Here is a 12,409-nt window from a genome sequence, read left to right as displayed (position 1 = left end):
AAGATTTGAAATAAATTACTTAGTTTTTGAGTTGTCAGTCCAACTGTGGTCTGTAGCCAGTTAATACCTCCCAGCAATTTTTGAAAATCACTAAGAGTTCGTACTTGATCTCTTCTGATTTGTACTTTCTATGGTTGAATTTTTTTTGTAATCTCTTTTATATCGTAGGTAGTTAATAGAATATCCTTTTTATATTTTTTTCGGGAGCAATTCGTAGTCCCCAGCAAGGCAAAATTTTCTTTACCTCTTCAAACATGTTTTCTAAGGTATCTGAGTCTGAATCACTTAGTAAGATGTCATCCATATAATGGAAAATTATAGATTAAGGAAGCTGTTTACAAATTATTTCCAATGGTTGTTGTACAAAATATTAATACAGGGTAGGGCTGTTTAACTTCCCTTGTGGAAAATTTTCTACTGATAAAAACAGACTGGGAAATATAAGAAGGCACTGTGAAGGCAAGTTTTTCTCCTATTCTTATAAAGGTTTAGTTTTTTAAGAAAAAAAAAAGCAGTCTTTTTAAATCAATCACTCTAATAGACCATCCTATAGGTAATAGAGAATGCAGAGTAATTCCAGGCTCTAAGGAGCCCATTGGCCAAATCACCTTATTTACGGCTCTTAAATCTGTTAACATTCTCCATTTCCTAGATTTCTTTTTAGTGACATATACCGGAGAATTCCAAGGGACTGGTCGATTCTTCAGTTGATCATTTGGCTGCTCCTGTACCAGCTTGTTCTAGTGTCTGTAAATTTCCTGATGTCAGAGGCCATTGTTCCACCCACATGGGTTTGACAGTTAACCCTTTTAAAAGTAGGGCTGTTGGTGCCTCTGAAAGAACACTCGGTGACTGTTCCTGATAGTACCTTTTAGTATCTTTCTCAGAAGCATGTGTTAGCTTCTCATTTGTTTCTGAGATTAGGGGGATGTTAATCTGTGTCTTCCATTGCTGCAACAAATCATCACACCTCCATAAACTCATTGCTCTGCCAGCCACATATGGTTTTAATTTTCCTGTCTGTCCTCCTGGCCCGATACACTTGACCCGTCTTGCACTTTGTTTTACCTGAGAGAACGTTCCAAGCCCTAAAACCTGATCATTTACCTCTTGAAGAGGCCAATCTGGATGCCAAGATTTTCATGAAATTATTGTTAAATCCATGCCTGTGTCTAGTAAACCTTCAACCACAGTGCCATTTATTTGTATTTTTAGCTTGGTCTTTGATCGTTTATAGAAGTTGCCAAAATACTTGTTTTATGGTTTTATGGTCTCCCCTCAATTTTTTTAAGCTACTGAAGTTGTTCTGTCATTTATTGTTTTTCACAACAGGCATTAAGTCTTTTAATTACTCTATGGAGTAGTTTCCCCGGTGGTGGCAGGGAGTGATTGAACCAAATTCGACAAGTAGCTTGCAAGAGGCCCCCTAAGGTGTTTTGTGATGGCAAAGGGTTACCTTGCCTGTCTCATGTTGATCTTCATTCATTACTCTCCAGTGCCAGCCTTTGCCACACCCGCATACACCAGAAACCTGGGGCTTTCTTTTTGGATTAGCTCTAGAAAAAACGTTCCTAGAAAATGCCTTGCCTAGAGTCCCTTTTCAGATGACTTGGTTTACCACAGTTCAAACATCTAGCCTTTTGATTTTTATTAAAATTTTTAGAAATCACTCCTCCTATCCAAGTATCATAAGTATGAGACCCAATATTGACTATTTTGTGTCCATTCATCTATTGGTGCTGATCTTGCCTTCAAAGGCCTAATCACTCTTTGACATTCTGAATTAGCATTTTTTTCAAAAGCCAAAGACTCAATTAGTATTTTTCCAACTTCTGGATCTGATTATCGTTGAAGTTACAGCTGAAATCAATCTTTTTTTTTCCCCACAAAATCAGTGAAGGCTTCATAATTTTAGTAAATGACTCGATCCTCTTCTGATTCTTCAACCCTGTCCCAAGCATTCAGAGCTGCTAAACGGCATAGAGCCAAGGTATGATCACCCTGCTAGGAGTGATTGACTGCCTGTCCTTGCAGTGTTTAGAATATAAGTTCTGAAATCTACCCTGCTGTTTTCTTATGATTTCATCTTTGGAGGAGGACAGGGCTCAGCCTGCTTTGATGTCTCCAGTACAACAAGCAGCTTGAGTGGACTTTAACACTTGACAGGCCTCACTTGTTCAAATCCTTCTTTCTTTGACACACAATCTTTAATTATAAATATTTCCAATTAGTCAGATAATCTGGATGATAAAATGTAATTTAGTCTCAACTCGGCATTTTATTTTCACTTGTTAAAAAGCAAATAAAATCTTTGACCTACCCCAATATTCTCTAAGTTCATAGCCAGCCTGGTCTACATAGTGAGTTCAGGCCAAGTCTATGTAGTGAGATCCTGTCTCAAAACAAATAAAAGCCCTTCCTTGGGATATTTAAAAACAATAGAAATGTTTAATGGCTATTGGAGTTAATGAAGGGCATAGTATTTATCTGTATATTGTTAACTTGAATTTTCTTAGGATATAAATGGTCTATTTCATCGTTCTCTGCTTAGTGGCTTCATTAGAAACAATACCTTGTGGAAAGTAAAACACTTATATACCAAGAATCGCATTTTCTGTATTTAGAAGTTGAAATCTATTTAATCTCTGTACAAGAGTAATCAGAAACATGTTGAAGTGAAATTGATTGGGGGAAGTCAGAGTCTCAGCAACAAGAATATTTCTTTACCCCTCTCCCCAACTTGAATTCAGGCTTCAGTTAGGCTGATAGAAGCATCCTGAAAATTCTTCTAGAGCTTCAGTCACCCTCTACTGATGATAACAAATTTTATTTTATTTTTTAAAACATTTATTTATTTATTTATTATGTATGCAATATTCTGTCTGTGTGTATGTCTGCAGGCCAGAAGAGGGCACCAGACCACATGTGAGCCACCATGTGGTTGCCGGGAATTGAACTCAGGACCTTTGGAAGAGCATGCAATGCTCTTAACCACTGAGCCATCTCTCCAGCCCCAAATTTTATTTTCAAAGAGATCACTTGGTTGTTGTTTGGTTGGTTGGGTAGTTGATTGCATGGTTGGTTGTTGTTGTGTTATTTTTTTTTGTTGGCTGTTGATGGTTGATTGGGTGGTGGTTGGGGGGGTTGGGTGGATTGAATGATTGGCTATTGTTGTTGGTGGCTTTGGCTTTAAAGGATTCCATTTAGTAAGCAGTATTTTAAAAAAATTTTATGTTGTATAAATGATTACTTAACTGGGATTGTAAAAAAATAACAACATATTTTTTATCAAATTTGCCACTAAAGCTAACTTCACCCATTTTTACTTTTTAAATACATTTGTGAAAATTTCTGAATTGCCTCTGTGGCTCCTGTCATGTCTCTACTAGACAGTTCTGTCCTCAGATGATGGAAAATGAATCTTTTGTCCCAGATTTCATTCCCCCAATATTCTTCCATCTAAACTGCACAGGGTTGCTGTTACTACTTGCCCGATTGGAACCTGGGGCCTGGCCTCTAACACCGTGAATGTCATGGCAACATCCTACCTGATACCACTCAGAAAAACAATTGAGTTTCCCAGCAGGAATGAGACCATTGCCCTTACGGTAGAATGTTGTATTCGACATTGAAGGAATAACTTGAATATTGGGATGTCTAAAAACCCTCATGGGCCTTGAGCTGTCAGCATTAACAAGGAGCGCCATGTATGAAATGCATGTTCATGAAGAAAACCTGTTGTTGTCTTGTAAACTGTTACATTTTCGCTACTTTGACAAATAACACTATAATATGTATGACTATCAGAATAAGGAAGAAACAGACTTGACTGGCTGAATTTTATGACTGCTGGAAATGTAATTGATATATAATCCACATTAAAGCCATGGCATGTTACACTTGCTTTACAGTTATTTCAAGATATATATTAAAGGCAGGAAGCTGAGATCCTAGTGGAAGTTATGTTCTAAGAACATGTAATTTAGAACATACCATATGTGTACAGCATATCCAAAGCTCTTTTAATAAAAAATGTCTTTAAGAAACATTCTAGTTTGAGCTTGAACCCTGAAAATTCTTGAAATGACATATTTTAAATTTCAAACCGGCAGCCGTAATATTATACAATTTGCATAAATGTGGTGCCTAAGCAATAAAATATTTGACCATCTCAGAACTATTCTCTGATAAACCACCAATTTTATCTTAATTTTTAGGAAACCAAAATTCAGGCCATAGAGAAGGATCCAAGGAAAGTCTATCACTTCTCTATAGTCAACACTGTGGCTGGGCGAGCCATGACTCACGTCTTTGCCGCGGACAGCCTAGAAGACCTTCAGGAATGGATGGGCGCCTTCCGGCAGCATTTCTTTGATCTCAGTAAGCAGATATTCATGTTTTCTAGTAGTGTGTTCACGAGGCTTGGGGGGCTGGACAATAGTGGTCCAGATATTAAAATGAGTTTTTGTGCCAGGGATGTTTTCCTCCCGCAAACCTTGGTCATGTACCACAAACCTTTTTCAGATAACGATCATCCATCCTGAGATCATAATGTTCAAAAGAGTATCATTTTTAGTCACCGGCTAACTGCAGATCTTTCTTGATGGCGTTTCTTGCTTCATCCAGAGACGAGTTTTAGCCCCATGAAGGTCCTTTTCCATCTCAGTAGCACAGTTCAGTGCGGTGCCTAAAGTACGGGAGAGTCTCGGGGTTTACTCCCTGTTCATGGGAGTCTTGCTCACAGGGAGATTCTTGGTCTTAATGATAAACCAAGCAGCCTGCATGTTATCTGTGATCTTACTTTGAAAATGGAGTCTGTTGACTGTGGCTGCGTCTGATCCATGTAAGCCTCCTGTTGGAGTCAGGTAGTCTTCCACGTCTACAGAATGCTACAGATCTGTGCCATAGAGTGATTTCTGGACGGCTATAAAGAGGGGGCACCTGCTGTCGTCTAGCAGTTCCCAGGCCTGCTCTGCTGTGCAGGTGCGGGGGGGGGGGGGGGTAGGTTGGGAAGGAGACAAACAGGCCATGAGTGTGAATATAGCTCGGGGGCTCCAGGGCCCTGCATGCTTCTCTCGAGGTCCTCAGGAGGTAAGTTGCTTGGCTTTACTCTCATGATTAGAAAAGTGAGACCCAGAGAAGCCTGTGGTTGCCGCATTGAATTGGGGGAGCCCTTCAAGGCGTCTTCCTTAAGCACCATCCTGAGGGCACGTCGTAAAGGCCTAAGCTCTCCTCCGGGTTTGCGGCTGTCCTGAGTTTCTTCCTCTGAAGTCACTGCAGACCGTGTGTGCATGCATGACTTCGGTAACGGCGTATATTCTGAGTAAAATTTCAGTTCTTTAGCCTAATTTAAGAGTGGAAAACTAAGACCGAGCTAATCAGGATTCATGAAGAAGCGGTGATGGATGTCGATGTGCTTAGCCGGACTAGCCATGGTATGAAGGTGAGGGGCAAAGGGGATAGAATTGCTGTTTTAGTATTTCGAGAGTTTAAAAAAGAGGCATGACCCTTGTTCTACATAGTCAGTAGCTAGAAATGGTAGACCAAAGAGAGAATGTTTAAACAGACAGGGTTTTTTTTCCCCAAACATTTACTATAAATACTGAGTTATAGGAACAGCTCAGCACAATAGATCGTTGTACTAGAGACCATGAGTAGTGTGATGGAGACAGCCAGGGGGCCAGCAGGTAGTGACACTCACCATCCGGCCTGACAACCGCAGTTCCATTCCTAGGATCCCCGTGGTAGGACAGAACCAACTCCTCCAGGCTGTCTCCCTGACCCCCACAGAGGCCACGGCATGCACATGCTTACATACACATGTGTGCTTACACACACATTGAATATGTGTGATTGGTAACATAGCATTGTGGGAAACCCCCTTCTCTCTAGAGCAGGTTATGTGAACACAGTGCATCCTGCCTGATATTTACCCCGTGTTAACACAGCGGCTATCATGTGTTTTTACGTACAGACTTAGTCATGGCAGAATGCTTCCGGTGTGAAACCACCTCTGACATCAGGAGCACGTGGGGTGGGACAGGGCTGTGTGCCCATCTTCAGCGTGGCTAGTGCTGTTTCTTGTATAGCTATGAACCACTTCATCTTCAGCTCCCTGTGCAGAAATCATGGTGCATCTAAGAACGTGGAAAGAGAAATGCTGGTCCATTTCAAATGAATCATTATTTTTCATTAAATACGATGTTTCTTTCACTGCCACAAGAAAGAAAAAAATTAGTCTTATATATTTATCTAGAAAGGAAGGAAGTGTGTAAGAGTTCAGCTCCAGCTTCTGGATTGCGACCCTGGGGAGGAACCTTTGCAGCCCTGTCCTGTGTGTGTGTGGGGGGGTCTGTTTCCTGTTGGTTTGCTGTGTGGTAATCGGCATCATAGTAACACCCCCCCCCCCCCCGAAGGCTTTCGATGTGTCTTAACTAGTTATGGTAATGGATTCAAAATGTAGGTGTTTATCACAATGTGCCATGTAATTAAGTAAACCTGAAATGTCATTAACATTTTCAGCCATGGAAAACTGTCATGTTGGACGGATTGAATATCCATGTTGAGACTATTTGAAAAAGGAAGAAATAAAAGTCACCCGTAGAAGGCATACAGTGTGTCTTCCCTGCCTTTCTAGTGATGTGAGATACGGGGTTGTGAGCCCCGTGACTTCTGTGACGTCAGTGGATGCTCACGTGGTATGCAAGAATGCAAGTCAGAAAATATCAATCTTTTTTTTTTCCCCACAGAGAAGAAAGTCTGAAAACCTTAAGGTTTTAAATAGCGAAGCAATGAAAATAAACATTGATAATGCCCACACTTTGGTATTTTAACTTAATAGTTGAGCTATTAAATAATTCTTGCTTCTTAACTAAAATTTCCAAATTAAAGCTGTATGAGGACTTGAATTCTGTATTGCTTTTTCCGTCTGACTCCTGGATTGCAATGGGGTTTGTCTTTCAAATGTCTTGACTCCTGGATGTTTTCATCCAACACACAGAGCGGAAGTTGTGTGCACTTTGACAGTGAATACGATGTTTAATGTGGTTGCTGATGCTTGTGCGTGGTGTTGCACTAGCTGACGGCCTTGGGACTCTTACTCTCTCCCCAGAACTGTTTTTCTTAAGGAATCACTCATGAAGAATCAACTTTGGAAACTGGATTGTACCAGGTTTATATGCAAGCTTCTTGAAAGCTAGACTTCATTGATACATTTCCAACACCGCGCACGCCTACACACACACACACACACACACACACACACACACACACGCACGCACGCACACACTGTGCTGACGATATTGGCGGAAAATGAAATACATGGCTTCACGTTTAGATTTCAAACTAGCCTAGTTCTTTCTTTCTCTTAGGCCAATGGAAGCATTGTTGTGAAGAACTTATGAAAATTGAGATTATGTCGCCACGGAAACCACCTTTGTTCCTGACAAAGGAGGCGACCTCCGTGTACCACGATATGAGTAAGTAGGGCTTGCCTCTTCTGAGCCGCAGGGCGACAGAACCAGCATTGTCCACACACCAGCCGCTTATTCTGTTGACATTAAAATGCTAAAATTTTCAGGGCACAATCAAATTGAATAATAAAAAAAAGACTATGATTGTAGACGGAGGAGCTCATGTTTAATAGATGAATTAATACAAAATTAATGAACTCATATTTTTCATAGTTCAAATGCTCACAATCAAGCAGAAAACTTCAGGCTTAAAAGAATGAAGTACTTAGCTTTATGAGGTTCAGAAAATGTGAACAAACAGATCTAAGATGTGGTCACGCTCAGTCGTTTTCCGGGTTTGTTCTTTGTTCACTGTTTGTATTACTGATGAGGACATATTAATGGGTGGAAGTGTTCATTCCCGATCAAAAACAACTATTTAGATCTAGTTCTTAAGAAGTTTGTCTGTCTTAAATTTTTCTATTTCACTTCCAACACTTTGAATTGGTGTTTGATCCTGTAGGGTGGCCTACGGGGTGATTGCTGCATGCTTATCTGGACTGTCGTGTCCGTTTATCCCACTGCTAATGCCCTTGCAAGGGTGTGTGTGTGTGCATGTGTGTGTGCGTGTGTGTGTGTGTGTGTGTGTGTGTGTGTGTGTGTATTTGCGATCTTAGGTTCCAAGTGGTGACTTTAAAATATCACATCACAGATTTAATCAGCAGACATTTATCTCAGTTTCTTTATTTTTCCCAAGGAAAATTTTACCCAGCATTCTTATCACCAAAATAATGTGAGGGTTTCCAATTTGCCCTGGGGCTTTGGTTTGGGGGACGTCACGTTTTGCTTTGTCTTTGTCTCTGACCGTGAGCAGAGACTTCAGAGGTCTACAGATAAAACTGATGACTCATCACCTCCACCCCTCTTTATATAACAAACTTCCTAGTGGGCAAAATCAGGGTTATACAGAAAAGTTACTATGTAATAAATATTTAAGCTAAAGAATTTAAGAAGTGCTTATATGTGTCCATCTGTGTTGTGTATGTAGGAACTTATGTATTTCTCATATACTATGGGTGTTGTATATATATTTAGTGTATAGTACAGTACATGACAGCCTTGTTTGGGGGCCCTCTTCACAAGGTTAGTTTTACATGTTTTTATTATTTATGCTCCCAAGCGTTTGATAGTCCTTGTAAGCAGCATGCTGATTTGGAAGATAATAATAACTTATTTGGATAAAGTACATGTGACTGTTGGATTTTTTTCCCTATGAAGTTTCTTCTTAAAATTCTTGTAGGCATCGATTCACCTGTGAAACTTGAAAGTTTAACTGACATAATACAGAAAAAAATTGGAGAGACGAACGGACAGTTCCTCATTGGTCAGGATGAAGAATCCGCACCACCCCCGTGGGCCGCAGTCTTTGATGGCAACCACGAAATGGTCATCCAGAAGAAAGTGGTGTCCCCGGCAGGCCACCCGGCCCCTGATGGGAAAAGGAAAAAGAGGCGAGCACCACTTCCTCCTACTGACCAGCCTCCCTTCAGCATAAAGACACAAGGTGACACAGATCAACCCAAGGACAGCAGGACCCAGGCCAGCATCTCTGCAGCCTCGCCTTCAGATCCCAGGCTGTCGTCACAAATGCATTCCTTCCAGAAACCAGTGGCTGCCCCTCGCAAACTTCCCCCTGCCAGGAAAAACAGTTCAGCTGATGGTGAGCACACAGACACAAAAACCAGTTTAGAAGACAAGCCAGTGCCGGCTCCAAGGCAGAAATCCATCAGAGACATTCTGGACCCTCGATCATGGCTGCAAACACAAGTATAGACAGTCTCTACTGTCTAAATCGAGCTGTAAAGCTCGGGTCAGAGGCATTATGTGTGTAATGTTATAAAATTGTATAGGTAAAGACCATAGCAATTTCCATAAACCATTAATAAGCTATTAGATACAGAAGGCACCTTTTAATAGAAAATTGAATTTCTTCTTTTACTTCTCATTTCCAGAATATAAATGATCCCCCCACCCCCAGCAAAGGCGCAGTTTCTAGACAGTATCCTAATTGTTGGGAGGGCTAATTTATTCCTTAGTTAGTAGCAGGCGGTGAAGAAGCAGTAGGCAGGAGAAAGCACTGATGTTTCTTTTGGAGAAAGATTGTCTAGTAATGTAGAATGTGCTAAAGACAAGCCATATTCTCATTGTGAGGATTTTAATACTTAATGGAATGTTTCAAAGGTTTTATTCAAATCACAAATTACCGAATCCACCCAGGAAAATTTCCCCTTGAGCTCTCTGGGATCCTCATCTGACGGTCCGCTGCCTCCTCTCTATTGTTTCACTTGGTGGTTTACAGGCTTGACCTTTTAAATTCCTGGGATAAATTTTAGAATATTAAATTCTTTGTCTTTAAAGGGAATTTGTAATCTGCTCCTCGGCGTCATTTCCGTGACGAGCCCTGAAATCCTGTTGACTCTGTCGCTCATCAGCGAGGCAGAGCACTTGTTAGTGAGGGAAGCGGATAGGAAATGGCCCACTCAGCTCCGCTGGCTGTATGGTGATGATCCCCACTGTGCCCTCCAGAATTCGGGGAGGCAAGTAGCTCACGTCTTAAATTTTCTTTAGTACTTATTTTAAAAAGCAGATGACAGATTTAAAATGTATCAGAAAAGTTGACCGTAGTCATCTTCAGAATTAATCCTTTTTCAATCTTTTAATTAGATTTCCCTCTTTGAGTAAGGTTTGATGTCTGTTATTGATATTATTCATGAAAAGATATATTCAGTAATCACGTTGGCATCACTTCCATTGGAGGGAATTTCCATAGCAACTAATCATAGTGAGCTAAACAGGATTATGAGTTGAATGGGGGATAAATAGCAAGAGGATGAATATCCTAAATGGACAAAAAGAAAAAATCCACTTTTAATGATCACTTTCTGGGTTTTTTGTTTGTTTTTTAAAGTAGCAACTATTTTATTTTTATTTGGGAAAAAAAAATTCTCATCTGTAAAAAGGAGTCCCAAAACAAGTAGTAACCCAGAGTTCTACTCAGGAGGACCCTCCCAAGAAGGAGGATGAGCAGAAGCCGCCGCTCACCCGAACTCTCATGTCCTGGTCTCCCTGGCAACAAAGTGAGCATCTCCAGGCTCAGAACCTCATGGGCCACATTTTGGTTAATAAGATGTGCCACAAATTTTGAAGCGGTCAGACAAAGTTGCTTACCATTCCTTCGCATCCTTCCCAGAACTTAAGAATTAGTCTCTTGAGGATTGGTTCCCCACAATCTGAGAGTTTTGAGTTGATTACGGCCACCAAAGCTGCATAAACAGGAGTGAAGACTGGAGAAGCACTCGGCGCCTACAGGACCGACCTGGACAGCAGTCCTCTGCCTCTGTTTACTTGAAGGAGCTCTTGGTCTTGGATAATCACACTTACATTGGAGATGTTGATCTTGTTCATGAGACCATTGATTGATCCCTTCAGGGCCTCCCAGCTCATCCTCTGATAGGCTAGGCCGTTTCCACCTGTGATCTCCAGTATCACCCTGAGTTTTGCGGGAGGAACAGACGCTCCCCCTCTTGAGGTGAGCAGCGAACCCCTCTCATCCTTCTTCTTGTGAAGGTCTTCTTGAGTAGAACTCTGGGTTAACGCTTTCTCTGGGCTCCCTTTTCCAAGAGCTGAAGATTTCCGGGACTAATCCAATCTGCATCTCTTTCTCTGCATTTTTTTTAGTCCCTACTTTTGACTCTATGCTATCATCATAAGAACACCCTCTTCTTGAACGCTCACAGACAAGCTGTAATCACAGTAATCTCTATTTGGGGCGACCTTGCTTGTTCTGCGTATCTGTCTTCTGGGGAGGAGTTCCGGGGGTGTGAACTGTGGCTCTCCCTTCTGTCGTGACCAGAGGAGTGTTTCACGGGTGCCGTACTTTTCATTTTTCTAGTGGCAGTTGACCAGACAAACTGGATTCTTCAAGTTGGTTCCAGTAACAAGTCCTCATGGTCTGAGTTCCTTGAGAGTTTTCTTTTTCTGTCTCCATGGACCACCTCTGCTGAATCCTCAGACCAAAGGGGCGATCCCATCCCAATGGATCCTCAGAATGCTGTGTCTTCGAAACCTCAGATTGGATGTTCAGTAACCCTCTTTGTAAACAAGAACAGCAAACAGTTTTAAAATGCCATCAGTGTTTCCATGCAAAACTTGTCAGCCTCGGTCCTGAGGCTCTAGGGACCTCCCAAGCCATAACAGTCCCCATGCACCATCAGGCTGTAGGAAGTAAACCTCAGCTAGAGCAGGACCAGAACTCCATCAGCGTGCAATGAACGCTGGACAACAGAAGCATTCATGGAAACTTTCATCATTTTTAAGTAGTGGAGGGGGATATTTTCTTGGTCTATTTTTTTTTTTTGCTGTTGTATTGTTTTGTGTTTTTCTCTATACTGTGCTGTGACTGCCAGATACAAATAAATACACTATTACTAGACCAGGACACCCAGGAAGAGCAACTCATCAAGTCTCTCTCTGGGGTCGGTGACACCAGAGCAGACAGCCCCCTTGGTGAAGGTAGCATGCTGGGTAAAGACTCCTACCCCCATGGAAGCCAGTAAATTGATGTGGGTTTTGTTTTGTTCTTGTTTTTGTTTAACTGAAAGGTTCCCCAAAGTTTCGGTGGTGATTGGCCATTTCAGTAAATCAAACGCTTAAGTTATAGTATTGTTCAGAATGCTCTTTTCAAGTCCAAGCTGCTCTCTCCAGCAATGTCTATGAACTACGGGTACCGCCTCTCTATTGGTTTGTTTGCTTTTTTTGTTCAGAGATGCTGCTGGCAAAATTACTTCTGGTCACTGGCACCCAAGTGCCCCCGCCCCATCCCCCAGTGCCCTTCTGTGTTCCTTTATTACAAGCCAGGACTTCAATATACGCCTCACCTTCCAATTTCTTGTACAAGC

General features: G+C 41.5%; 1 protein-coding gene across 1 annotated transcript in view; it reads left to right on the top strand.

Moving 5' to 3' along the window:
* The window catches only part of Rtkn2 (rhotekin 2), a 57,196-nt gene extending 47,872 nt beyond the window's left edge, over positions 1-9,324 (top strand). The window contains exons 10-12 of the mRNA XM_041656376.1: positions 4,218-4,380; positions 7,371-7,478; positions 8,752-9,324. Of these exons, the coding sequence (XP_041512310.1) occupies positions 4,218-4,380; positions 7,371-7,478; positions 8,752-9,284 (804 nt within the window). The 3' untranslated portion in view covers positions 9,285-9,324. The remainder of the gene's footprint in view (positions 1-4,217; positions 4,381-7,370; positions 7,479-8,751) is intronic.
* Positions 9,325-12,409: the final 3,085 nt, after the last annotated feature.

The sequence above is a fragment of the Microtus oregoni genome, unplaced genomic scaffold, assembly GCF_018167655.1.
Source record: "Microtus oregoni isolate MIOR12 unplaced genomic scaffold, Mior012 000007F_ref0000211, whole genome shotgun sequence".
NCBI lineage: Eukaryota > Metazoa > Chordata > Mammalia > Rodentia > Cricetidae > Microtus > Microtus oregoni.
The sequence above is the reverse complement of the archived record's forward strand: the minus strand, read 5'-3'. Positions and strand labels throughout refer to the sequence as shown.